Below are 26,150 nucleotides of genomic sequence, written 5' to 3' on the forward strand. Positions count from 1 at the left end.
TTTTAATGAAATGATTTCATGAAATGTGAGAATGGAAAGAGTAATATTAATACAATTAATACGTTAGTGTGTGATTGTAACTATGTACCTATATGATTAAATACTATAAGTGGATAGCTGATTGCCTCATTCATTTTTCTAATTTCTTTGATTGAGGTAAAATTTGCATTCGCTAAAATGCATAGATCTTAAGATTACAGTTTGATGAGTTTTGACAAAGGATACTTCAGTCCAGAAAGCTCTCTCTGGCCCCTTTCCACTCAGCCCCCACCCCCCCACCCGAAGCCACCATAGTTTTGATTGCTATTAGGTTGGCAAAAAAAAAAGTGTTTGAAATTCACCTCATTAGGGAAGTGGGGACTGTATTATCTGGGGGGTACATCACTGATGGAAACCATTTCCATTCACTGGGCATTGGAGAAAGTGAATGCATATACAGAATTCCCATCATTTTTCACTCTGATTCTTGTGGGTCTCCACTTCGCCTGTGTGTCTCCCGGAGCTGACGTTTGCTGAAAGACCACAGGAGAAAAAAGGTCCTTCCACAGCCCAGTGGCGTACATATTCTTCTGCTGAGATTACCAGGCTGGGCCACCCAAACACATTCGGCCTGGGTTTAGGGAAAGAGCGCGGCTGAGTCTTTCGAGGCATCTGTCCCTGATTAAAACCAGGGCTAGGGCAGAGTCCTCTTAACTCTGCAAATTGGCCCTCGGGGCGAGGCAGGGAGAGGATGGAGCAGTCCCAGCAGGCCAGTTTTGCTAACGTGCTGCAGGTGTGAGGAGCCTGGTACTGTGGCCCACGAGACGCCTCCCGGGTCAGGCAGGGGAGGGGGCGAGCCTCAGTGCCAGGCGCCGCGGCAGAGACCAGGCTCAGAGCAGCGCTTGCCTCTTTCCACCGCGAGCTTCTGTGGACAGGGGCGTGACGATGACATGGCGTGCCACGACGTGCCACCGGATCCACTCCCCGGGAGCTGGAGACCGAGTCTGCGGTGAATGGGAAATTCTCGGGCCGCACTGCTCCCGGCTGTGCTTACGCAGGAATCGCTGCTGTCGGGGCAAACGTTTTTCTGGAAGGCTCTGGGTGGGTCCTTTTCAAAGGGAGATAGAAGTTCTCCTTGTACGGTGCGGCTACTCCTGCGGTTGCTCCCTCAGCTAAAATTCAATCACTCAGTTCTTTTCGGGGTCTTGAAAGAGGGGCTTTTCTGTGTTGGACAGAGATGTATGCAATGGCCCCCGCTTTGAGAACCCTGACTGAGCGCATTTTATTTTATTTCCTTTAATCCGCGCACCAATCCCTTGCGGTGGGTGCTCTGATCTCCACTTTACAGATGAAGAAACTGGGGGGCAGGGGGAGGCCAGAGGCTCAGCCTGGGGTTGCGGAGTGAGCAGGCGCCCCAGCTCCATCTCCCGCACCGCCTCTTAGGTAGGAGGCCTGCAGGTGGGCGTGCGGGGTGGTGGGTGTCACAGAGGTGCGACTCTGAGAGGAGCCATCCCTCCCTGTTGGTACCTGGGTCAAAAGGAAAGAGCTACAGGCTCAGAAGGATTGGACGCGGCCTCCATCCCACCATCGTGGCAAAAATCTGATTCCTGCTGGGACCGTGGAGGATGCCAGCGCCTGCTGGCTGGGAGGCCAGGCCGCTCAGTGCCGTCTCTCGCACTGGAAGGGAAACAGAGCACCTTGGAATGTTGTTTCTGGAAGGCAGCTCCAAGATCAGGCAGCATCAGGCAGGCCTCAGCTGACAGATAAGGAACCAGAGGCCCTCAAGTTCAGGGACTTGTCCAAGGCCACGTGGTTGGCGGTCGGCAGGGACCAGCCCCCAGTAAGGAATTTCCTAGCACAGAAGCCCTTGGCGGACACTCAACGGCAAATGGCTTTGGCCCCAGCTCCGTCTCCTCCCGGCTGTGCCAATTCAGGCTCTCCAGAGCCTCAGGGTCCTCATCTGTGAACTTAGGATGGTGGGCTCTCTGGTCGTGACAGTTGTCCTCGGTTGCCAACTCCACTCTTTGGGGACCATCTGTGCACTTTGTGGGGTCACCTAATCTCACATGATGCAGGGAAGCAATTGCTGGCCACCCCCTCCCCACCACTTGGCTTTAGCTACCATCTTTTAATTCAGAGGCAAGGGGAAGGCAATGTTTTCTCCTTGGGTGGCAGACAATCCAAGCACCATACAGCTAATGTCCGAGAGCTTTGTCTCCTTAACTGCCCAAGGACTTTCTAGACACTGCTCTCTCAGCTCATCTCTGCCTCCTTCTCATGTGTTTTTCAGACAGAGTCTGAATGTTTCCTGTGGTTGCTTATCCTCTGTGACCTCTGAGAGCTGGAAGAGATCCATGTCTACTGGAATTTGAACAAAAGGACTTTAATGAATATCCAGAAGAGGACAAGTGGACATGGGACAGAGTGTCAAGGCTGAATTCTGCCAAGGCAGCCATTGAGGGTTTTCTACTGGCATCTGTCCTGCCCATTACCCAAAGAAAACATTGTGCAACTTGAAACCAAGAGATGGTGGTGATTTGCGAAACCACAGGGAGCCCTGGTTGGGAGAGCCCAAGGGGCATGTGGATGGCACCCGGTGGCAGGGTCCAGGTCAGCCTTGGCTAGGGAAGCCTTCAAGGTCAGCAGCCTCCGAGGTCCCAGGCTTGTCGGAGGATGACACACCCCTGCTCGCTCTAGGTGGCCTGGCAAAACCTTGTTTCATGGAGACCTGGGTTGGGCGCATAAGTCAGGGCTGATTCCATGGGTATGATACTGAAAAAGAGGAGACCCTTTGTTTCATGGAAAAGTAACATCTAGAACTTTTACTAAAGACCTTCCAGACTGTGGTGATCTGATAAAAGGGATGGAGAAAACAGGACCATTTCTATGTTGTAGGCTCAAGAAGACGGTCTGCATAAGGTATCTCTAAAAGTTGTTGACTGACCTACAGAGAGACAGAGAGACAGAAAGACACACACACACACAGAGTGAGAGAGTGAGAGAGAGGACACAGGTCTCTCAAACCCTATCAAGAGCAGCCCTACCCGCAGTCCCTGCCTCCAGGCCTGTAGCCTGAGGACTGGAAGAATGGAAAAGTCCTCTGATCTGTTTTCTAAGTCTCAAACCCCAACACATCACCCTGGAAACTTATTCCAGTTGACTATGGCCATGTCTCAACGAGTTCAGATCTCAACTGGAATAATAACAGCTAACATTCGAACTATTCTAAGCTAAGGCACTCACTGAATTCTCACCACACCCATGTGAAGAGGGTTCTATTATTACTAGGGTAACCATATAATTGTTTAAATCAGGACACTTTCGAAGGTGAAGTGGGGGTGGGGAGAATTAACAAAATAGAAGAGCAAGAAAAAGACACGTATCAGGGCTGTGTCAGGCAAACTGGGACACCTGGTCTCCTTAATGATCACCACCATTTTACAGGTGAGAAGTGTAGCTCAGAGAGGTCCAGTAACCCGCCACGTACCTCTAAGCTCTGACTGGGAGGAGGGCCCCATCAGGGTGCTCCCTGTTCTGCCCCATCTTCCTCCCAGTCAAGCTGCACAGTCACGTTTCCATCCACCAAAGCCCAAGTGCACAGAGCACGATCTCATCATTTATCTGTTTGCAGCCCTGAGAGCAGGTCCTACTGAGGTCATAAATCTTGCCTCCAGATTTATATCTCCACCAGCAGGTCAGCCCCTATCACAGTCTGCATTCCTAACTTCTGCTATAACAAAGCACACGCTTGATGAGGAACAACAACTATACCCAGACACTGACTCCAATGTGGCATAGACATATAATGGGAGAAACCCAGAGAAGCTTCAGATGTAGAGCTGATGGTGTCTGTCTTCAAGGCATGGGAAGAGGCTGGCCTTGTGCAAGGAGGAGGATGGTCAGTGTTGCATTGGGAACACCTGGAGGTCCACTGGTCCATCCATCCATCCATCCATCCATCCATCCATCCATCCATCCATCCACCCATCCATCCATCCACCCACCCATCCACCCATCCATTCACCCATCCACCCACCCATCCATCCATCCACCCACCCACCCATCCACCCATCCATCCATCCATCCATCCATCCATCCATCCATCCTTCCTTCCATCCATCCATCATCCATCCATCCATCCACCCATCCATCCATCCAACCCTCCCATCCACCCACCCATCCACCCATCCCTTCACCCATCCACCCACCCATCCATCCATCCACCCATCCACCCATCCACCCATCCATCCATCCATCTACCCATCCATCCCACAAGCGTTCATGTAGCATCGTCATTGTACCTGGCACTGTGTTGTATAGAAGATAATGGTGAAGACCAAGACCTACCTTCAGGGCACTCGCAGTCTAGCAGGGGACTGTGACCTGCAGCCCAGGTAAGCACTTTCCCCAGGAGGACCCTGTCTACTGAGCCCCGTCCCTGCTTTAAACTTTCCAGGGTCTTCACATTGCTCTTGGGATCAAGACAAAACTCATGACAGGGCCATGCCCTCCAGGCATTTCTCTAGTCCCGTATCCAACCGTGCCCTCTTGTGCTCTCCTACTGCAGTCACGCTGGCCTTCTTTCAGGCTCTTTGGCTCCCCAGGCTCCCCGCTCCCCCCTGGACCTTTGCACCTGCTGTCTCCTCCTCGTGGAATGCCCTTTTCTTCTTTTCTCAGCCCTCCACTCCTGGTATCTTCCTCAGAAGCCTTTTTGACTCCCCTCCTAGCTCAGCCCCCTAGGCAGCCCTGGGTAACTTCGCCATCTGTGTGTTTGGCTATGTGATTCAAGTCTGTATCTCCCATGGAGCAGCCCGAGGAGGGCAGAGACTGCGTCAGCTGTGCCCACCGCTGGCTGGGGTTCCAGGGACAATCAGAGTCACCATTTGGAAAGTGTCCTTGGTGTGACGCTGCTTGAGAGCAGGGCGCAGTCAAGTAAAGAGAAACCAGCAATTGAGCAAAGGAACAAACTGAGTGGCAAGAGCAGTCCCCGTGGACCGAGTTTGGGTCTCCACCAATGTGGATCGTGGGGAAAGTTGGCTCTAAAAACCATCTTTGTTGAACTGGCTGGGATTAAAGGGAGCCTCGGCTGATTTCTGAGGAGCATGTGTTTCATGTTAACTCACATGCATCTGTTAATCATTCACTTTGCGCTCCCTGCTACATCCCTGGGACACTTTTCCATATCACGTTACACCAGTCACAGTGGAAGGCAACTGGGTAAACATGACCTGTCCCCTGACTGGCCACCTGCTTTTCTGAATTCACACGCCCTTTGAGTCTGAAAACCCAGGAAATGTTCTGAATGCCTACTCCGCTAATTCAATTACCTATCGCCTACCCTTGGAACCAAACTATCAAAAGACTGTAAGCCCCCTTGCACCACGGGAGCCTGATCATTTACCACAGTGGCTTTGGTGGCATTAACTCTAGGACTCCTCAGTTTGAAATAAAAATAGTACACACAATGACCGACAAATGATACCAACTGGTTGCTTGGGCTGACCTAGAGACATTTACTACTCAAAAGATAAATACGATAGCTACATATTTTCCACTCAGCGGAATGCGAGCTGCGACACACTTTTCAATTTTGTAGAGCCCTTCGTATTATAGCTCACGTTAAATCATGTTGCTATGACTTACCATTGAGTATGTCTCGGTATTAACTAAAGAACCATGAACTATGGGAATAATATTTCTGATAATAAATTCTAAATACTAGAACGGGTGGAAGCGCCATTTATCACTCTGATGTTTCAATAGCAATGTCCCTATTTAATGTAGGGCCAGAGAAACAAGGACCGCTAGCTCGGATATTTTCTAATTATGGATAAACGTTATGTTATTAATGTACTCGAAAGGTGGAGAACACAATTTCTGCGGGTGTGCTCATCACACCATTGAGAGATTACAGGGAATTCTCACGGGCATCCTTTGGTAGCTCCTTGGGAAGAGCGATGGATTCCTTTTGTTTTGTGAAAAGGAGCCCCTTTTCTCCATCAGTTCAGCAAGTTCTGACTTTTTATTTACTTGTTTGTGTAGCTAGAGGCTTCACTGTGTTCATACAAATAAATAAACAAAAATCCAGGGAGGAAAACTACTTGAGGATCACACCATGAGGTAAGTTAATAAAAGGATTTGGACAGTCCTAGTCTTGATGCTCAAATAAAAGAGCCAGGCTGTTTTTGAACTGAAAAGGGTAAATGACAACAACGGCCATCTGCTGAATCTTCAGAGTTAGTCGCTGGAGCAGGGGGAGCAAAATAAAGAACGATCTAGTGTCATTTACTACCAGAAAGGAAAAGATTGCAAGTAAAAATAACCTAAAAATATAACTAAAAACCTAAAAATATAACTTAAAAAATTAGTGTTTTTCCTCTCTTTATGATGGAAAACTGTCTTCTACATAAGATACTTGCTTTCCCTACCCACTGCCCCACTAGTAAGGCGAATACCTGTCAAAAAATGGCATGAGTCTGAAAGACCAAACTGAAACAAAATAAAGGGGAAAAGCCTCAACATCAACATTCCAGAGGAAAAGCAGAGCATAATCTAGAGTCCAATTTTGAGTTCTGTAGGCGTCTGCCATTATTTCATGAAAAAGTCCACTTCTTATAATAAAGCCAGTGCATCCTCCCTCCCCGACCCGTTCCAGGGTTTGACGACACGTTGAACTAATGGCTCTCCCACCCCACCCCTTCCTGTGGGTGGGACAAGTTACAGGCTGAAAGTCAAAAGTGCAGGCCACTACCAGGCTGCCCCGTAAAACAGAATTCATTTACATTTAATCAGAGAAAGACAACTTTCCCAGATGAGGCCCATTTCACAAGCAGGATGGCCTTTTCCTGGAGTTAAAGTGATACAGATGGGGTGTAGTTTTCAGAGAAGGAGTGACACAAAAGAATTTCCAGATGCAGGCAGATTCTTTTTAGAGGGGGGAAAAAAAAAAGATTAAAAAAAAGAGACATAAATATGTTATCTGAGCACATGATGTACATGCCAAAAATGTTTTCCTTCCACGGATAATGAAACATTTTGAAGCAGAACAGTCTGTTGATTTGGATAATAAATGAGTCAGTAACCCCCCTAAGAGAAAACACAGTCCTTGGAATTGCATCCATTTATTTAAAAACTCTGGTTCTAGCTCTTGGTCCCATCTTGGAGAAAAAACCAAACTCCCTGCCCATCTCACTTAAAAGGTCCCACTGACACTCTTTGATTCATCGGCCCAGCTCTGCATTTATTAGGCGTATCACTTTATCATTCCCCTTCAATCGAAAGGTAAATACTCATTTTCTGGATGCTACGTTTCACGTGTCATCATTTGTCTAAGCTCTTACGCTATTTTCCCTGCCAGTAGATACATCAGAGCAGTGAAAAGAGAAACCTAGACATTGAGGGAGCCCAAAGTTTCCAGAGCTTCATGGGAGGCCTGGCACATGCTTTAGGTCATAAGTTTAGATTATTAAAGAGAAAGGAGCCAAGTCGGTGCCCTGACAGCTGGGGAAATAATTCCTTCTCAGTGTCTAGCCCTGTTGATGCAATTCTTTTGGTCAGAAGAAGCTGTGTGTGTGTCAGAGAGGAGTTTTCCTGTGTTTTTTTTGCTTCCGAGGCACACACAATTAGGCGAATCAGAACCATGTGTTTCTCCGTAAAGGCTGATGAACTCTGTTTATCCTCAGCGAGGTTTCCTGTGATCCACTTCAGTTAACAACCAACAGGCCCTGCAACCAGCGGGCTCTGGGTCGTGCCGCTTTGAAGGCAGGAAAAAAGGAACGAGCTGAAGTAAACCGCGTCACCGTGGGTTTTTTAGGCCTCTTCGTGGAGGAGGCCAGAAAACAGTGCGGGGCGCCGGCGTTCCCAGTGGCCCCTGTGCCGCCCATGGAGTGCTAATGCTTCCAGATGCCCAGCTGCGGTGGACGAGACTCGGGGCCCTCCCGCAGCAGGTGTGCCAGCCTGGGCCGCTCTCTGTCCACGCGGGTTCCAGGGCAGTCCCAGGCCCCGGCGGGCGCGGCCAGGCGGGCTGGAGCGGCTCCTCCCCCTCCCCGAGGGCGTGTGTCCAGGGTCCACCGCGCACGGGCACCTACAGCCCTGCTCCCTCTGGCCCTGGCCGAAGCCTGGGGCTTCCTGGAGAAGAACGTTTTAAAGCAAACTCGAGCCTGACCCACTGTGGGACCTTCGCTGCTCGACTCCCGTCCAGGCATGTGCGGAAGGAAGGAGGAAAGATTGTCTGGGGCCATTGCTGAGATGAGCGGATTTGTGTGGGAGAGGGGTGGGGAGAGAGGAAGAGAGAGGAAGAGGGAGGCAGGGAGAGAGGGAAGGGGGAAAGGAGAAAGGGAAAGGGGAAGAAGGAAGGGGGAGGGGAAAGGGAGGGGGAGAGGCAGGGGAAAGGGAAAGAGGAAAGAGGAGGAAGGAGGGAGGGGGAGGGAGAGGGGGAAGGGGGAGAGGAGAGAGGGAAAGGGGGAGAGGGAAGGGAGGGAGGGGAAAGGGAAAGCGGGAAAGGGAGGGGGAGAGGGAAAGGGAGGAAGGAGGGAGGGGGAGGGAGAGGAAGAGAAAGGGAGAGAGAGAAAGAGAAGGAGGGAGGAGGAGAGAGGGAGGGGGAGAAAGAGGGAACGGGAGAGAGGTAGAGAGTGAGAACGTTTTCTGGATGCCTCTGACCAAATGCTTGTGGGGTTTAGCTTGGGAAGCAATCACTCCTAAAAATCGTTCATTTCTGTTAAGTAATTCAGCCCCTTATGTCAAAATGGCACCTTTAAAAATTCTCACATTGCAATTATGGCAACCTCTGAGGTGGTTTAGGGGAAGTTTCCAAAACCTCTCTCCTGGGGGCTTTTAGGCTGCGGGTGTCCGGATCCCTAAGGACAAGCCCTTCCTAAAGGCAGAAGGAAACTCATCTATGGGGACGTGGACAGAGAAGGAGCAGCCCGTCTTTCCTTTATTGGCGCGCATACGATGTCCCAGGCACCAAATGCTGGGGAGTCACAGAAATCAAGGCAGCCAGGACCTTTACTCTCACGGCATTTTTAATCTCAGGGAAGAAGGCAAAAAAAATAAATAGTAAGTTCAGAGAGTGATGAAAGCTAGTAAGAAAACACTGGAAAGGGGACGGAGAGTGACGGGGGCTTGCAACTTTAGCTGAGGCAGAGGCAGGTGCAAAGGCCCCGAGGCAGGGCCGTTGGAGAAGGCAACCGGGAGAGCGTGATGCACCCAGTGAATCGGGGCTCGAGGAATGGGTGGGCTTTCCACCGCCTGCCAGAGGGCAGGGAGAAGCCCAGGGCAGGGCCTTAGAGTTAGGATTAGGTTCATGGTCCAGTGTGGCTGGAGGACAATGCAGGGGCAGGGTGGAGAAAGTGGGGGAGGGGATCAGTAGGAAATGACCTGGAAAGGTGGGCAGGGAGGTCCTGCAGGGCTTGGGGCCTCATGGGACCCAACAGAAAGATCTCCTTGTTGATCTCTTTTTTTTTTTTTTTTTTTAATTATTTCTCTCCCCGTATTAGGAGAATATGCGGAGAACATAAAACGATGAGAAAATGAAAACTAAAGAACTATGATCTTTTCTGGAAGAAAAGTGGGAAGAATGACTAAACAATAGCTCAACTTCTCTATAAAGGGAGCGAGGCAACTGTTTTCCATTTTAGCTAAAAAAAAAAAAAAAGACCAAAAGGAAACTAGAGCATGAAGAATTGAGGACAGCCATTAAAAAATGGGATACAGGCGATATTAGAATGGCTTAATCAAGGAATCTTGCTGGAAACGTTGTCCTGTGGTACCTGGAGATGCCTTAATTGCACTCTGTCCAAAGGCAGAGGGTGGGCTCATAGGACCCCTCAAACCTACCGTCGGCCTAAGGGTTATAAGCCCACCTCCAGCTGGAGAGGGTTTAGCAGCCTTGGGTCTTGGTAGCAAGAACTTCTCAGGATGAAAACTTCGTACAGGGCAAGCCCTCGAATTTCTACCGGAAAAAGTGCAGGTGAAAAAGGGGGTGGAAAAGCAGCATGTATTCCCAAGGGGGGTGAGAGTAGTGATTGGGGAAAAAAAGAGGTGATTTGTTCAATTTTGTTTAGGGTTATTTGCTGGGTTGCTTTAAAGCTCCAGACCTGGCTGGCCTACAAGTTGTCTGTCTCCAGCAAGCCTTGTGGCAATTACTCTCTGCGGCAGTTTGAGATTGTTTATGAATTCCAAAAATAGATCCTGGATTATGTTTGTGAACTGGTCTGGTCCTCTGGGTACATTAGACTGTATTGGATTCAGAGGTTTCACTCTTACTTGATTAGGTTATGATTAAGGCTTTGATTGGGCCATTTCAGTGGGCTCTTGAGTCCCTGCCCCCTTGGTGTGTAGGAACTCACAGAGAAAATGACATGCATTTGAGACAGAGTTTCATCCTGGAGCCCCATAGGGAACACACACAGAAGCAGATCCGTGAGGGCAGAGAGAGGAGCCGTTAGCCTGAGCGTTTGCAGCTGACCTTGTGGAGAGAGCAGAGCAGCTGAGCCTGAGAGGAACGAGCCCCAGGAGAGAGACGAGGCTTACCCCAGCCTGCAGCTGAGATCGGAAGAAGCTGGGACCACAGAGCCTGAAGAGGAAGAGAAAGCCTGGACCCGGGCAGACATCAGCAGCCCTCTCACTCCAACACTTGGCCACAGACTTTGGTGAGGGAAGAACCTTACGCTTTATGGCCTGGTGACTGTAAGCTTCTACCCCAAATAAATACCCTTTACAGAAGCCAAAAGAATTCTGGAATTTTGCATCAGCACCGCTTTGGCTGAGGAATACACTCTCCGTGCAAAACTGTGTCAAAAAACCCAGGACTTTCCTCCTGTAAAATGCGGCTCAGCGACCAGCCGGCTCTACAAATCGGTGTCACCGTCAACGGCTGTTGCCAGGGAATGTCACACATTCTGGCAGAAACCTCCCTGAGAGCGAACGCTGATGAGCGCACACACCACGACTCCTCAAGTCCAGGGTAGAAATCACACAGGGCACACGTGGCTGGAGCTTCAAGGGAGAGAGAGGAAGCAGGCCTAAAATCAAGGCGGAGAGAATCCTCTGGAAATACCGACGTGGCGAGGCCTTCATGAGCAACGACCGCTTTACGGACCCCTGAGCGACGGCGTGTGGCCCTCCACCCTGAACCTTTGTGCGCGAAATGTTCCCATGTACGGAACCGCAGGATGCCGTACAGGCTGGGAGCCCTTTGCAGGCCTTTGGATGTCATTTGACGCCTGGGGTTCCGGGCAGTGAGGCCGGCCCGCCAGGGGCAGAGCTGGCACCCGAGTCCCAGGTCAGGGCCTTGGGCTGGCAGTTCAAGTTGGTGGGGGACGCCCTGCAGCCATGACTATGGCAAGGTTTCCACGGTCCCTCTAGGCCTGGAAGAAGACACAGCAGGCCTCACTGAGCTGCCAAGGAAAGCACAGACCCTTCCGGAAGCCTCCTCCGGGCTCAGGGCTGAGTTAGGGGCTCCAGGAAAGCGTCTCCTATTCATCCCACTATTTCCCACCACCTCCTCTGTGACCACCGGTTCACCATCCCCTTTCACCCGGGTTACTGCAGCGGCCTCCCCCTTGGCCAAAAAGAGCAAGCCCGAAAGCCAAGCTCTTTGCTGAGAACCCTCCAGCGGCTTCCCTACAAAAGCCGGAGTCCTTGGAGTGGCCCGCAAGGCCCCGCACCGGGGATCGACGCGCTTCTTCTGTAAAGAGTCAAAAAGTGAATAATACAGGTTTCGCGGGCGGTACATTCTGCTTCAGCTACTCAAGTCTGCCACTGTTAACGTGCATTGTGGCTTTGTTCCAATAAAACCTTATTTGCGAGAACAGGTTGGAGGTGGCCTATTTGTCGACCCCTGCCCTACGCTATCGACCGAGCCACTGCCATTCCTGCGAGCCCCCCTTCGTTTCATCCAGACCCACAGCCCCCTTGCTGTTCCGGAAGCATGCCAGCATGCCCCGACCTCAGGGCCTTGGCACGGCACCCCAATCTCCAGGCGCTCAGCACCTTTTCAGCGAGACCTTGTCTGAACGCTCTATTTCAAACTGCAACCTTTCCCACTCCCTGTTCCCTTGCCTTCTTTATTTTTCTCCATGGCATTTACCATAACTAACATATTATGTGTTTTACTTATTTATTTGTCTCTCCCACCAGAATGTAAGCCACATGAGTGCTGGAAATGTTTTTCGTCGGTTTTATTCCTGTAGTAACACAATGCTTAACATATGGTGGGTGCAAAGAAGTATTTGTTGAATGAATGTATGGATAAAAAAAACAACCCACAACAGCCTTGTGAGGTCTTATCACCATTTTAAAGAGGGGGAAAGGAAAGCTCAGAGATTTATAGAAAATGCTCTAGACCAGGGCTTCTCAGATATTAATGTGCAAATAAATCGCCTGGGGCTCTTGTTAAAATGCAGATCCTGATTCAGCAGCTACAGGTGGAGCCTGAGAATCTGCATTTCTAACTTCCAGGTGATGAGAAAGCTGTTGCACAGCAACCAGACAAAAATGACGGCCTGACGCCTTGCAGGGGCTTGTGTAGTCAAGGTTTAAGAGAGAACGCCAGGCTAGCCACTTAGCTACTCCGGGACCTGGGCTCCCGAACTCTTGTGCCTCCATTTCCTCATCAATTAAATGATTAAACGATTACAGGATCAAAAGATTACATTTCCTGTTAGGCCATGTAGGAAAGTGTGTTCTTGTTATTGGTAAATAGGCCCTCACTGAAATCCAAGCTTGGAAAGATTTCCCGGATTGTTCCAGATTTTCTTGCTTGATTTTGAGGGATGGCTTACAGAGCTAGAGAAACGGTGGGAGGGATTTATCTAACGTTGAATTCTACTCCATGAGCTTTTTCAAGGTGTTTATTTTATTGCACCATATTAAAACTTCTTTGATATTAAAAAAATGACCTGAAATTTGTCCAGGCAAAGCACTTGGTATAGTGCCTGGCCTATAATAAGTTAATCAAAGTTAACTATTATTTTTTACTACTGCTATCACTACTTTGTAGCTGAATCTAAGGGCACCCTCTCAGAATCCTAATGAATTATTATTTTCTACTTCACCAAAATAGGAAAAGGCTACATTAGTGCTGAAAACAAAAAACAATAACAACAACAAAAAAATTCATTTACTATTAAATGGTTAAAATTTTCTGCTGGACATATATGAGTATTTTGAGACGGTTTCCTGAAAGTAGAAAAATGTAATTTGCATTGCTCTGATTACTGGTGAGGCGGGGCATCTTTCTACAGGTTTGATTCCCACTAAAATTTCTTCTTTTGTAAATTATCTGTTCATATGCCTTTGCCTGGTTTTATACTTTTTGGCCTTTCCTTATTGATTTGTAGAAGTTATTTATATATTAATTGTTAACTATGTTACAAATAAATTTTCCTAAATATCGTTTAGTTTTGGTTATTATGTCTTTTGATCACACAAAGGTTTAACGTTTTTATTTGGGAAGTAGAAGTCTTCTATAATTTCTTCTCAAATGGATACTCAATTGTTTTCACATAGTTTATTGAATACTGTATACATCTCTACAGTTTTTGGCTATTATTTGATCGAATATTTTTTTCTGCCCAGTTTGCTATATTCTCTCCTTTTGGAACTGCCATTATATGTATGTTGGTATGCTTTATGGTGTCCCACGTATCTCTGAGGCTTTGCTCATTTTCCTTTTTTCTTCTGTTCCTCAGAATGGATAATCTCTATGGACCCATCTTCAAAAGTTCACTGATTATTTATTCTGTCAGCTCAAATAATCTATTGAGTCCCTCTAGTGAATTTTTAAAAAATATTCAGTTTTACTTTACAACTTCAGAATTTCCATTTTTTTTTTTTTTTTTATAATTTCTATCTCTTTATTGATATCCTCTGATGGATGGGTAATTGTTACCATCCTTTCCTTTAATTCTTTAAACATGGTTTTCTTTTAGTTCTTTAAACATATTTATAATAATTGCTTTGAAGTCTTGGTCTGATAAATCTAGCATCTGTGCTCCACAAAGATGCTTTCTAATGCCTGCTTTTCTCCCCCTATATATGGGTCACACTCAGCTGTCTCTTTGTATTTCTCATAATTTTTTAAAATAGAAAACTGAACATTTTAGAGAATATATTGATGCAACTCTGGATTCTGACTCCTTCTCCTTGTGGTAGTTGTTGCTGCTATTTGTGGTTTCGTTTGTGTGCTTTAGTGACTTGACTGAAATTCTGTGGAGTCTATTTCCCCTACAGTGCATTAGTCTCTGGGCTCTGCTTAGGATTTTTCTTTTTTTCTCTTTTTTTTGCATTTGTTTTGATATGTAAAACTGTTTTCCTAGGGGTTTCCTTGTCTAGCATAGCTTAGTGGTCAGCCAGTGATTGGTCAGAAATTGTACATAAACATGTTGGGCCAGCAAGGTTTCCACCCTTTGCTGATGGAGCGGTGTGTGGGCTGGTGAATGCATTCAAAGGTTAAGTCATTTACAGATCTAGTCCAGCTTTTATCCTCTTCCTTCTGGAGCCTCACATTCAGGCAGTTGAGTCTCCTGAATTTTCTAGGGGGACAATAACATTTCTTGAAAAGGGAAATTTTGTTTCTTCCTTTACAATGAAGGTTATTAATTTCTTTTTATTGTTGAGATCGCCAACATTACTAAATTTTAAGAGACTATAAAGCAGACTCATGCCTTGCTTTTCTCTTAGGTGGGACAGCTTCCAATGTCTCAGCATTCGGTAGAACTTTGCTGCAAGTTTCTAGTAGATGATCTTTATCAGGTTGGGGAAATCTCCTATGCCTTCCTCACTGGGGATTAAAAAATAATAATAAAGGGATGTTGAATCTAATTTCTGTCTTTCTGGCCCTCATCAAGACTATCAGCTGGTCATTTCCCTTAATGCTACTATAATGACTATATTCATTAATATCCTATTGGAGAACAAACAGCATTCCTGGATTACATCCTCCTTCACTCGGAAAATATATTCATTTACGAGGAATTAATCTGCAAATATTTATTTAGAATATTTTTACCTGTTTACAAAGTGGGTCTGACTTACAGTTTCTTTCTTTCTTTTTTTTTTTTTTTTGAGTGTGCCCACTAGCCATTCCTGATTTCTGTGCTAGAGTCATGCTAGCCTCCTAGAATGGGTTGTTTATCTTTTTCTACTCTCTGGAAAAATCTATATAAAATAGGAATTATTCAGTTCCTTAAAACATTGGTAGAGTTTGCCTGTAAAGCTATTTGGGGCTAGTGGATTTTTATTTTTGTTTTTGTTTTTTTGGTATAGGTCTTTTGCTACTTTAAAATTTATTTCCTAAGGTAACTGTTCTAGTTGGGTTTTTTTTAACCTCATGCATTTCTTTTAAGTTTTTATGTTTGAGGGAATAAAATTGGAAAAAGCAGAGTCTTATAATTTTAAAACGTTTTTCATATGGGAATTGTTCTTTTATCATTTCTAGGGTTTTTGGCATTGTCACTCTTTTTTAAAATTTTTTGATCAAGCTTGCTGTAGGTTTGTCTATCTTATTGGATTAAAAAAACCCAACTTTTAGTTTTACTGATCTAGCCTACTTTTTGTTACTGTTTTTTTCTTTTTCATGACTTTTGCTTTTATCTTTAATAATACCTTTATTTTCTCAGAATTGGGTTAATTTTATTGTCTCTTTTCTAGCTTTTATGTTGTCAACTTGGCTCACTTATTTTTCCAAGTCTTTTCTATTTTCTACTGCAAGTAGCAGCATTTTCCTCTGTGCAGGTTTTGGATATGTCCCATTGATTTTGATATGAATATGATTTCAATGTCTTTCATTTCTAAATTGTTTATCCCTTCAACTTCAATTTCTTTCTTATCTCAAGATTATATAAAGGGGTTTTGAAAAATTCCCCAGTGCATATGCTTTTGGTTGGTCGTTTGGCTGTTTTGTTTTTAGCTTCCACATTTATTGCATTGTGTTCAGAAAATGTGGCTTGTATTACTTTGACTTTTAAAATCCTGTTTAGTTTTTGTGGTGTGATATGTGGGTCATTTTGGCAAATGTTCACATGTGTTTGAAAAGAATGTGCTTCCCTTATTCATGTGTTAGGAACCCTGCTAACTGCTCCATATACTTCAGCATCTCAATCCTCAAAATGTGAGGTGGTCCATTTTGCAGATGAGGAAAATAAGTCTGGAGTGTTTAGGTAATTTCCTCAAGTTACCCTGGCTGGTGAGTGGGGCAGCACTACTGAAAGCAAGATGTTCTGATTCATTCTGTCTTGTTCCCTCTCTATGCAGGAGGTCACAGTTGCTAGTGGCATTATTCACATACTCATTATTTTAGTATGCCTATTTGTGTGACAATTTTGGAGAGAACGGTGTTAAATTTTCCTGCAATGACTATGAATGTGTCAGTTTCTCCCCGTATTTCTATTAGATATGGTTTCACATTTTATAGCTGTGCTGTTGGTTACATAAAAGTTCATTTATGTTACAAATTCTTGGTAGAATGCATCTTTAATCACTCTGATTAATGTTTTTTGTTCTCAATTCTATTTTGTTTGCTGCTGATATTGCTATACTTGCATTCATTTTGTTACCATTTGCCTTATATATCATTTTTTTGGATGCTGTACATTCTGGGTCATTTTTTAAAGTGTATGTCTTGTTAATAAATTAAAAAATAAAGTTTACTGGGGGCTGGGGATCGGCGGGGGGGGAGGCGGGGAATGGGGAGTTACTGCTTTATCGGTAATGGATGGCGGTGATGGTAGCACAACATAACTTATTAATTCCACCAAGCCGTAAACTTAATGGTTAACATGGCAAATTTCATATTTTAATATGTTACCACAATTAAGGTTGAGGAACCAAGACTCAAGGTTTACCCAACATCACACAGCTGGTAAGGACCAGAACTAGGACTGTTAGCCAGGCTGATCCGACTCCAAAGCTGTGTGCTTCCCGCGGCGCTGCTCAAAGCCCTCCTGGCAGCGCCGCCACCCCAGTCACCAGAGGCGGGCTTCGTCGACAGACATCAGCCAGGGGCTCTTAACAAGGGGTCCGTGAGCTTGAATTTAAACATCTCGTGGGGATGTTTGTGCGGGTGTGGTACAGTTATTAAATAATTCACAGTGGAGTGTGGACTTAGTAAAGGGTCTGTGGTTTTCACCTGGCAAAGGGGTCCACGGAACAAAAAAGGCTAAGCGCCCCTGCGCCGAGGATTCCACGGTGAATACTAAGTGAGAAGCATCACCGCAGGGACACACAGGCGCCACCTGCTATGAGAAGAACTAAAGCAGAAGGTGCAATCATGAAACAAACGGAAGACTGATATCTTCAGAGGGGCAAAAGGGACAGTATTTCCACCAAGAAATAAACTGGAGATCTGTAAATTTAAAAATTTGGGTCATTAAAAATAAAAATCTCCATATACGGGCAGTGTGGTAGAACTGATACAGAGGAGGAAAGTGATAAGAGCGAAGAGGTTTTCCCAGGATGCAGGGCAAAAGGACAAAAAGGCCAGCGACACTTATAATTCCATTTTTAAATAAAAAACTGGTCTGAAAATCCCAGATCATCTCAATGCAAGAGCCGGAAGGCAGGGGAGAGGCAAGTGAAAGCAAGCTGAAGCTCTCTTGTGGGAAGATTCTGCGTACTGATTAGCTCAAGGCTTTGATCACATTACAAAATACAGTTAAAAATGTTAGCAGTTATTTAGAAGTATAAACACAGAATGTAGGACATCCAAGTCCCTAAAGAAGAAGAATCTAAAACAGAATGAAGACAACTCAAAACAACCCACCAGAAGAAAGTCCAGGGCTTTGCTAAAAAGTGCTACAGTGTTCAGGCCAGTTCTTATTAAGCTGTGTGAAAAAGACGCGTCCTCAGTCCACGCAGGAACCTTCTCTAAGGAGCGGGCGGCTGGGTACTGCCACCAGCTTTGGGGACCACAGAAGCCGTCGCTCTCTGCAGGGTCAGAGGCTCATCTGCTGGCCCAGGGCAGGTCTCGGGTCAGGCTGCCTTGGGCAGCAGGGGGCTTGGCTTTCCCCATTCCTGATGGCCAGAAAAAGCGAAGGTTTCAGATCTGAAGACATCCCAGGGGCTGTACACCAGAAGGCGGGGTTAATTTACCACCTGCCATGGGAGATGACCGGGCTTTCGTTCTCCCTGGCATTCTGCAAAGATGCCCACCAGCTGCACGCCCTGCGGCAGGCAGAGGATGGTGACCAGGTGGGGTCCTCCCGCAGCAGCTGCGGCCCCTGACGCACTTGCTCATAGCGGCCTCCTGCCTGGAAGGTTCTGCTCCTCACCCGTCCACAGGTGAGCTCCCCCTACTCATCCCCTAAGTCCCCACATGAAGAGCCTACTTTGTGAAGTATTCCCTGCCACCCCACCCCCGGGCTGACCACTGGTGCCCTGCTACCATCGCTAGGCCCTCATGCTCCATTATTGCATTTATGTGGTATGCTACCGCGTTATGCTTTTTCTACTGCCACTGCATTTTACATATGTTTCTGGCAAGACTAAGAACTTGCAGGTGCAGCTGTGTGACTTATTCCTCCCCTCAGAGACCAAGATGGGTGTTTGCTCAGCCAGTGCATGCCAAATAATTTGGGAACGATTATTTGCAATGACTTTCATTTTCAATGGACTTTTCTAGAGGCTGTTACTCTTCTTCTCTCCTTTGTGTATTTTTTTTTTTTTAAAGATTTATTTATTTATTTATCCCCCCCCCCACTGTTGCCTGCTCTCTGTGTGCATTTGCTGTGTGTGCTTCTGTGGACTGCTTCTATCCTTATCAGTGGCACCAGGAATCTGTGTTTCTTTGTTGCATCATCTTGTTGTGTCAGCTCTCCGTGTGTGCAGTGCCATTCTTGGGCAGGCTGCGCTTTCTTTCGTGCTGGGCGGCTTTCCTTATGGGGCGCACTCCTTGCGCGTGGGGCTCCCCTATGCGGGGGACACCCCTGCGTGGCAGGGCACTCCTTGCACGCATCAGCACTGAGCATGGGCCAAGCTCCACACAGGTCAAGGAGGCCCAGGGCCCTTCTTTGGAGCTGGTGTTTCTGCGTGATGGAAATGGACTCAGAGGGGATCTCTTTTCATAAGACTTGCATGCTACTTTATTGGAATTGTAGTTGGTGCTGGGTTTAAGATATATGTAGGGGATTTGAATCTCTGGACTGATAATATGACACCCAGGCCCAGAGCCTCAACAGACTTCAGCTCCTACACTTTGACTTATTGGACTTACTCCACTCAGCTAACATGGAGTTGAAGAAGGTCAACCACCACAACATGGAGCCTAGAGTGTCTACAACTAGAAGCAGGAAGAGTGCATCCAGTACCCATGTGGAATCTAAGCCCTCACTTGACATAGGTGTGCAATGGACACAACCAATCCAATGTCCACAGAGGAAATGTGAAATGGGTGTGGGAACGGTAGCCATGGGGGCTGCTGGGTGTGGGGAACGGGAGGAAGAGATGAGATGTGGAGGCGTTTTCGGGACGTGGAGTTGTCCTGGATAGTGCTTCACGGACAATTACGGGACACTGTAGATCCCCCCAGGGCCCACTGGATGGAACGTGAGAGAGTCTGGGCTATGATGTGGACCATTGACTATGGGGTGCAGTGATGCTCAGAGATGAACTTACCAGGTGCAATGGATGTATCACGATGATGGGAGAGAGTGTTGCTGTGGGGGGAGTGGGGGGCGGGGGCGGTGGGGTTGAATGGGACCTCATATATTTTTTTTAATGTAATTAAAAAATAATAATAAATATTTAAAAAAAAAAAAAAAAAAAAAGGAGGCCCAGGGTTTGAACCCTGGACCTCCCATGTGGTAGACGGACGCCCTAACCACTGGGCCAGCCAAGTCCAATTCCCTGTCTATTATTTTCATGGTCATTCTATCTTGGCTGCAAGACAGACACAGGCCAGTTCCTTGTGGCTTGCCCCACAGTTTTGCTAGGCTGGGGGAAGTCAGGATGTTGCCCCAGGGCTCTGTGCAACCCCAACGGGTGAGAGGCAGTAGGAGTTTATGGCCTTTCCTCGCCGTTGCTATGGCTCCCTTTCTAGGTAAAACCTATGCAGCGGGGAGGGGCTCAGGGCCATTTGCTGCAGAGAAAGGAAGGTCGCGAACCTAGGCTGGGAGGATACAGTGGTCACACGTGATTAGGATCCCCCTGGAAATCCTTCCCATGTAAGTCAAGTCGCTCTCCATCCACAGGCAGCTGGAGCTCAAGAAACGCCTCGGGAGAGCGCAGAAGACGTACTGGTGGGGACTGGAGGCACTGGTCCTCCTCAGGAACTCCGCCAGCAGCCCCAGAGACTTATGAATGAATTCTGACCCAATGGTTGGAAAACAATCCTGCAGACATAGGGCTGTAGGCAGGGGGGTGGTCCAAGCTCAGCGGGCCAGCACTCGCACCCCCATCACTCTATGTGGGTGACGAGCAGTGGCACTGTTCAAGGGAGAGGAGCAATGTGAGGGTTGCTTTACAAGGCCCAGCTTGGGAAGTGGATGTGGTTCAGCAGAGAGAGAGGCCGCCTACCATATAGGAGGTCCAGGGTTCAAACCCAGGGCCTCCTGGCTCGTGTGGTGAGCTGGCCCGTGCGCGGTGCTGATGTGCGCAAGGAGTGCCATGCCACGCAGGGGTGCCCCCGTGTAAAGGTGAGGAGTGGCCCCCGCGCCAAGGAGAGCTGCCCTGCATGAAATCGCAGCCCGCCCAGGAGGGGTGCCGCACAAACACAGCTGGCGCAGCAAGATGAAGCAACAAAAAGAGACACATCCCTAGTGCTGCCTGATGAGAATGCAAGCGGACACAAAAGAACACACAGTGAATGGATACAGAGAGAAGACAGTGGGGTGGGGGTGGGAGGAATAAATAAATCTTAAAAAAAAAAGGTCCAACTGGCACCCAGCAGCTTGAAGCCAGGAATGGTGGTAGCTGAGGGTGGGGTGGGGTAGGGTACAGTACAGTTTCTCCTAATGGGAGGGTGCTGGACCCCCCAAGCCACCCAGATCCCCAGAATGAAAGCCCTGCTCCATTCACAGTCCTAGAACGTCCATGCCAGGAGTCTTAACCAGAGGTCCATGAGCTTGAACTGAGAGTCACATAACGTTATTCTTGTGGGGACATGTTGGTGCAGGTGTGATGTATTTATTAAATGACATACTGTGTAGTGAGGGCTTAGTAAAAGGTCTGTGGTTTTCACCTGACTGGTAAAGGGCCTGGGGAACAAAAAAGACAAAGAACCCCTGGTCCCAGTGGAGAGAGTCGTGAGCTTCGTGCATCACACCTGATCTGGGGAGGGTTCAGGCTCTCCTGAGAAGGGACGGGCCGGGGCTGGGAATTCTGCAGAGTCCCCTGGGTGCCCTTGCTCTCAGAAGCCATGGACCTTAAGACAGGGGCTGTGCTGGCCACAGGCCTCTGCAGCAGCCACACAGCAGTCTCGCCTCATCACACATTGCATCATGCAGCAGGTGCTACATGTCCAGTCTCACCATCGCTCTGGTCTCCCATGATGATTTTTTAGAAGAACACAGCGCTTTACCATTTGTTGAGTGAGATTTCTGAGAAGGGAGTGGGATTTACCAGAGAATTTGCTTTTCCATACCCTGAAAATGCCAAAGGACTGGTCTACTCACTCGAAGACTTGGCCGTCCTTGAGAATTTTTTCACAGGCTTTATGATAATTCTAAGTGTAGTTTTGAAAATCCAAAGGGTTTGTTTCTGATTCCTCAAGGAACAGAATACGGCCAGGTCACTCCACTTGGATTTGTCCTCCGACCCTTGAGATGGCTCCCTTGTCTGTCTGCTCGTTGTTTCCACTCATTGTCTGCTCACTATGTCTGTTTGTTTTCTTTAGGAGGCATGAGGAACCAAACCTGGGACTTCCCATGTGGGAGGTTAGTGCCCAACTGCTTGACCACATCCACTCCCTGCTCGTTGCATCAGCTTGTCTTCTTTAGGAGGCACTGGGATCCGAACCTGGGACCTCCCATGTGGGAGACGGGCACCCAACTGCTTGAGACACATCTACTTTCCCCTACTTGGATTTTTGAGTATTCACTCAGTCAGACCAACTGCCGTGCAACTTTCATGCAAGCCAGCTATTTATAAATGTGCTCCAAAGTCCTTTCAGTGGCTTTTCATTGGCCCAATGATTAAAGAGAAAAAGGAGTGTACTTTGTTCTAAGAAGACTTCAGAATCTGAGAGGCTTATATTTCCTGTTTTGGTCAATAAATAATTTGGCCCATGGGGGGAAAATTCTCTCTGCAACAGGTGTTTGTGGGAACAGCTCTTAGAGCACAATGTATGAGAACATAACTAGACACCTGGGGGGACGGTGGGGTAAACGATGACTAAGGAGGTAGACAGGAACACGCGTTAGCCTCATGCTAAGTTCAAACCACGGTGCGCAATGGGTATGGACAGTGGTCCCAGCAGAGCTCACACATGTGAGCACAGCCCGAACACTACAGAAGAGCGCGAAGGATGATGCAGTTCAGCCCGTCAGCCCAACATGACCCAAGAGAACTGCAGTGCCAGAAGTCACTGCCATCCCACAATGCCTTCTGAGCTCCACTCTGGGGGCAGCATCCTCTTCGAGTCTGGGCCCAGATGTGCCACATGCTGTGGGCTTGGTGGCTATGATTTTCAAGCTACCTACAGAGAACTACCTATGGAGACCCGCTCTCCCTCATGTGCCCGTACCAAGGACAGTGGCTTCAGCGGTCCCTCAACGTGGACCACATGGGCTTTCCTTGGGTACCGCCTTTCCTGAGCTCCAAGCACCAGTCCCTCCCAGGACTAGAAGGACCACTTTGCTGCTGGATCAAAAACAGGCAGTGGGGGGCCAGGGCAGGGAAACCCTGAGGTGGCTTCTGCAAGAGCCGGGGTGACAGATGATGGTGCCCCTGCCGGGGTGCGGGCAGTGGAGAAGTAAAAAACGGCAAAGTTCTGGATTTGTTGGGAAGGTGGAGACATCAGGATTGGCTGATGGACTGGATGTAAGGTGTGGGAAAAAAGAGAAGTCAAGAGTGACGCACGGTTGTGGGTTTTTTTGACACAAGGTTTTTGAGCACTTGGAAATCATTTGCTGAGAGGGAGAAGGTTGAAGGAGAAGTGTTAGGAAGGGGGCTGCCAGGAGTCCAGTTTTGGATCGGACTGAGAAACTTGTTAGGTATCCAGATGGAGCTGGCCTTCGGTGGTTGGCTGTTAAAGTCTGGAATTCATGGGAGAAGTCTGGGCTGGAGATAAACATTTGGCATCATCGGCAGAGATGGAACTCCAAGCCATGCGTCTGGATGAGCTCTCTGAGGTTGAGCGCAGGTAAGAACGAGGCCCCAACACTGAGCCTCAGGCCCTCGAGAAGTCAGGGAGGTGAGAGGGGAAGGCAGAGAGAGAGGAGAAAACCAGGGGAGTGGGATGTCCTGGAAGCCAAAGAAAGTGACTGTTTCAAGGAGGATGGTGGGAATGATCAAGCTCGTTACCAAGCTTCCCTTGAGATAAAACTGTCTCCAGCTGACCCGGGATCAGGGCACATTGCATGCTATATTCTGTAGAGGAACTTGGGTTTCAACTTACACTTTTGACTTACGGACCAATTCTTCATCCTCTAGGCATCAGTGGCCCCTCTGAGAATCTTTAGGAATGCCATGGATCTTCAGAAAAATGCAGGCAGACATACACAGGACTGCGGACGGTCTCTGGGGGTTCCCAGAGCCAATAAAGACTATTCTAGAAGCTGGGCTCAATCAATCCTACCCCTTCTTAAAAGGAGTCTGGGTGTCGCAGGTCCCCCCAGCTTCTCCAGATTTCTTTTCAAAGCACAGCGAGTGGGTGAGAGTCAGGAGTGGAGTGGGGTATGCAAGGTGAGCGGGGCAGCTCAAGTCGGAAAGCAATAGTGAAAACAGAACTCACCACCACGTCTTGGACGTGAAACATCTCTGCACCACCGGAGGACAGCCGATTGGGGAAGGAGATGCTGACAGAGGACCCAGGAAGGGTGCTTGGGCCAGTGTTGTAGACCTGAGGGTGGGAAACACACAGAGCAAGTTCTAGTGGAAATAACAGATATGCCTTTTAGGGCATGCACGGATTCTCTAAGATCCTTTGAAGTGATGTATAAAGATTCTGGAGTTTGAGATCTAGGAGGTCATAACTTGAAGTGAGGTGAAACATACAGAATGATGGGCTATTGCAAAGAAATAGAAATTCTTCCAATGTGAATTCCAAAACCCCAAACTTTCAAATTACTTTTTAGCAATTTCTTGTCTTTTTCCTACTAAAAATTCTCTCTTTTTACCTATCTAGGAATTTACTCACAGTGAATGACACCTTTGCACTTAGTGGGAGATGGGAACTCAGGTTCTCAAACTTCAGCATAGCCAGAATCCCCTGGAGGGCTGGGAGGGGGGCTCACACCGGAGTGCCTGAATCAGCAGGTTTTGTTGGGGCTGGAGAATTTGCGTTTCTAGCAAGTTCCCAGGAGCCGCCATGCTGCTGGCCAGAAGCCACACTTTGAGAACCGCCATTTTGTCTAACCCCTTTCCTTTTCCGGGTTGAGGTAAATTAGCCTTAGGGTCTAATTTAGAGAAAGGGCTGTTTTCATTATGCTACCCAGCTGACTCGGCTTCTTGGCAAGTTGCAGCTAGTCACGTGCTAATTTTTTTTTGATGACATCTTTGTACCTCTTTTCTATCCCAGCCTTGGAGCCTATAAAACTTTGTCTTAATAAAAACAGGAAAAAAAAAAAAACAAGCAAAAAAACAAACAAACAAGCCATTTTCTCTCTTATGCCCCCTGCTGTCCTCTGTTTTCCAAGAGCCAACCAGCTCCTGAAATATGAGGGGAAAGATGGTGACCATAAAGAAACTGAACAGAGAAAGGAGATGAAGCAAAGGCTGAATGGGAACCTCCAGGAAGAAATGAAATATAAAGGAGGAAAAAACGACGGACAGATTTATAGAGACAGGCAGGAGACGGATGGCTGCTTAGGTCTGGGGGGAACGGAGCTCGGGGGGTGTGGTAGGCAGAATAATTGCCCCCCGAGGAGGCGCACGTCCAAATCCCCAGGACTTGTGCACATGTTATATGGCTCGGGGGATTAAGGCTGCAGGTGGAATTAGGGCTGGTAATCGGCTAATCCTAAAATCGAATATCCAGGTGGACCCAGTGAAGTCACAGGGGCCCCTAAGTGGGGAAGAGGGAAGCAGAAGGACCTGAACCAAAGAGATGGCATCGTTAGAAAGCCTCAAGGGGCCATGGCTGGCTTTGAAGATGGCAGGGCGGGCTCGAGTGCGGGCAGTGCCTAGACACCAGAAAAAGGCAAGAAACAGTCTACCCTAGAGCACCCCAGGGAGGAAGGCAGCTCTGCTGGCAGCCCGGTTTTAGCCCGACGAGCCCATTTCTGACTTTTGCCCTCCAGAACTGAAAAAGACTAATTTTTTGTTGGTTCAAGCCACTTAGCGGGCGGTCATTTGTTACAGCAGCAATAGAAAACGAATCCAGGGAGTGAGTGCAAATGGGCATGGGGATTCTTTTAGGGTTGACGAAAATATTCTCAAATTAGGCTATGGACATATTCGGACAATTCTGTAAATACACTGAATTGTACACATTACAACAGAATGAACTTTAGGGTATGTAAATGGTATTTCAACAAAGATGATATTTTTTTTAAAAAAAAAGATGGGTTGGAACTGGAGGGGACGAAATGAAACCCTGCTGAGTGCCCTGGGGAAGCGAGAGAAATCAGGAGCTCAAGGCGTCTCGGAAGCTGAGGTCAGAAGGGCAAGGCCAGGAGAGGGGCTGGAGAAGCTAATTAGTTCTTCACACAGGACAGAACGTGTGAGTGGCTCCAGCTGGCTCTTCCCTGGAAAGCCGTGTCTTCACTTTTTACAATAATTGGCTCTGCATCAAAAAACGGAGAGGGGGTGAGTAGATGTTGCCAATTTTTGATTCAGAAAGTACAAAATTGACCAAAAACAACAACCCTGAGACACAAGGAAAAGGAAGGAATATCCGACCACAATTGAGATAACTAATTCAATGTGAGACATGAGAGCACAGAACTGAAAAGGAACCCCTGGCACGTCTGGGAAATCCCAATTAAAGCATGAATGGTGGCAAGCGAAGAAGAAAACGATTTGGATTTGCACTAGGTTGACTCATTAGAACCAGAAGGATGGAAGAGCTTGTA

General features: G+C 47.6%; 1 protein-coding gene across 2 annotated transcripts in view; it reads right to left on the reverse strand.

Annotated features, from left to right (window-relative positions):
• ITGA9 (integrin subunit alpha 9) overlaps positions 1-26,150 on the reverse strand; it is a 391,370-nt gene that overhangs the window by 49,070 nt on the left and 316,150 nt on the right. For both annotated transcript variants that reach the window (XM_058290624.1, XM_004471164.3), the window contains exon 23: positions 23,870-23,977. In XM_058290624.1, coding sequence (XP_058146607.1) covers positions 23,870-23,977 — 108 coding nt within the window. The remainder of the gene's footprint in view (positions 1-23,869; positions 23,978-26,150) is intronic.

Source organism: Dasypus novemcinctus, chromosome 31 (assembly GCF_030445035.2).
Source record: "Dasypus novemcinctus isolate mDasNov1 chromosome 31, mDasNov1.1.hap2, whole genome shotgun sequence".
Taxonomy (NCBI): domain Eukaryota; kingdom Metazoa; phylum Chordata; class Mammalia; order Cingulata; family Dasypodidae; genus Dasypus; species Dasypus novemcinctus.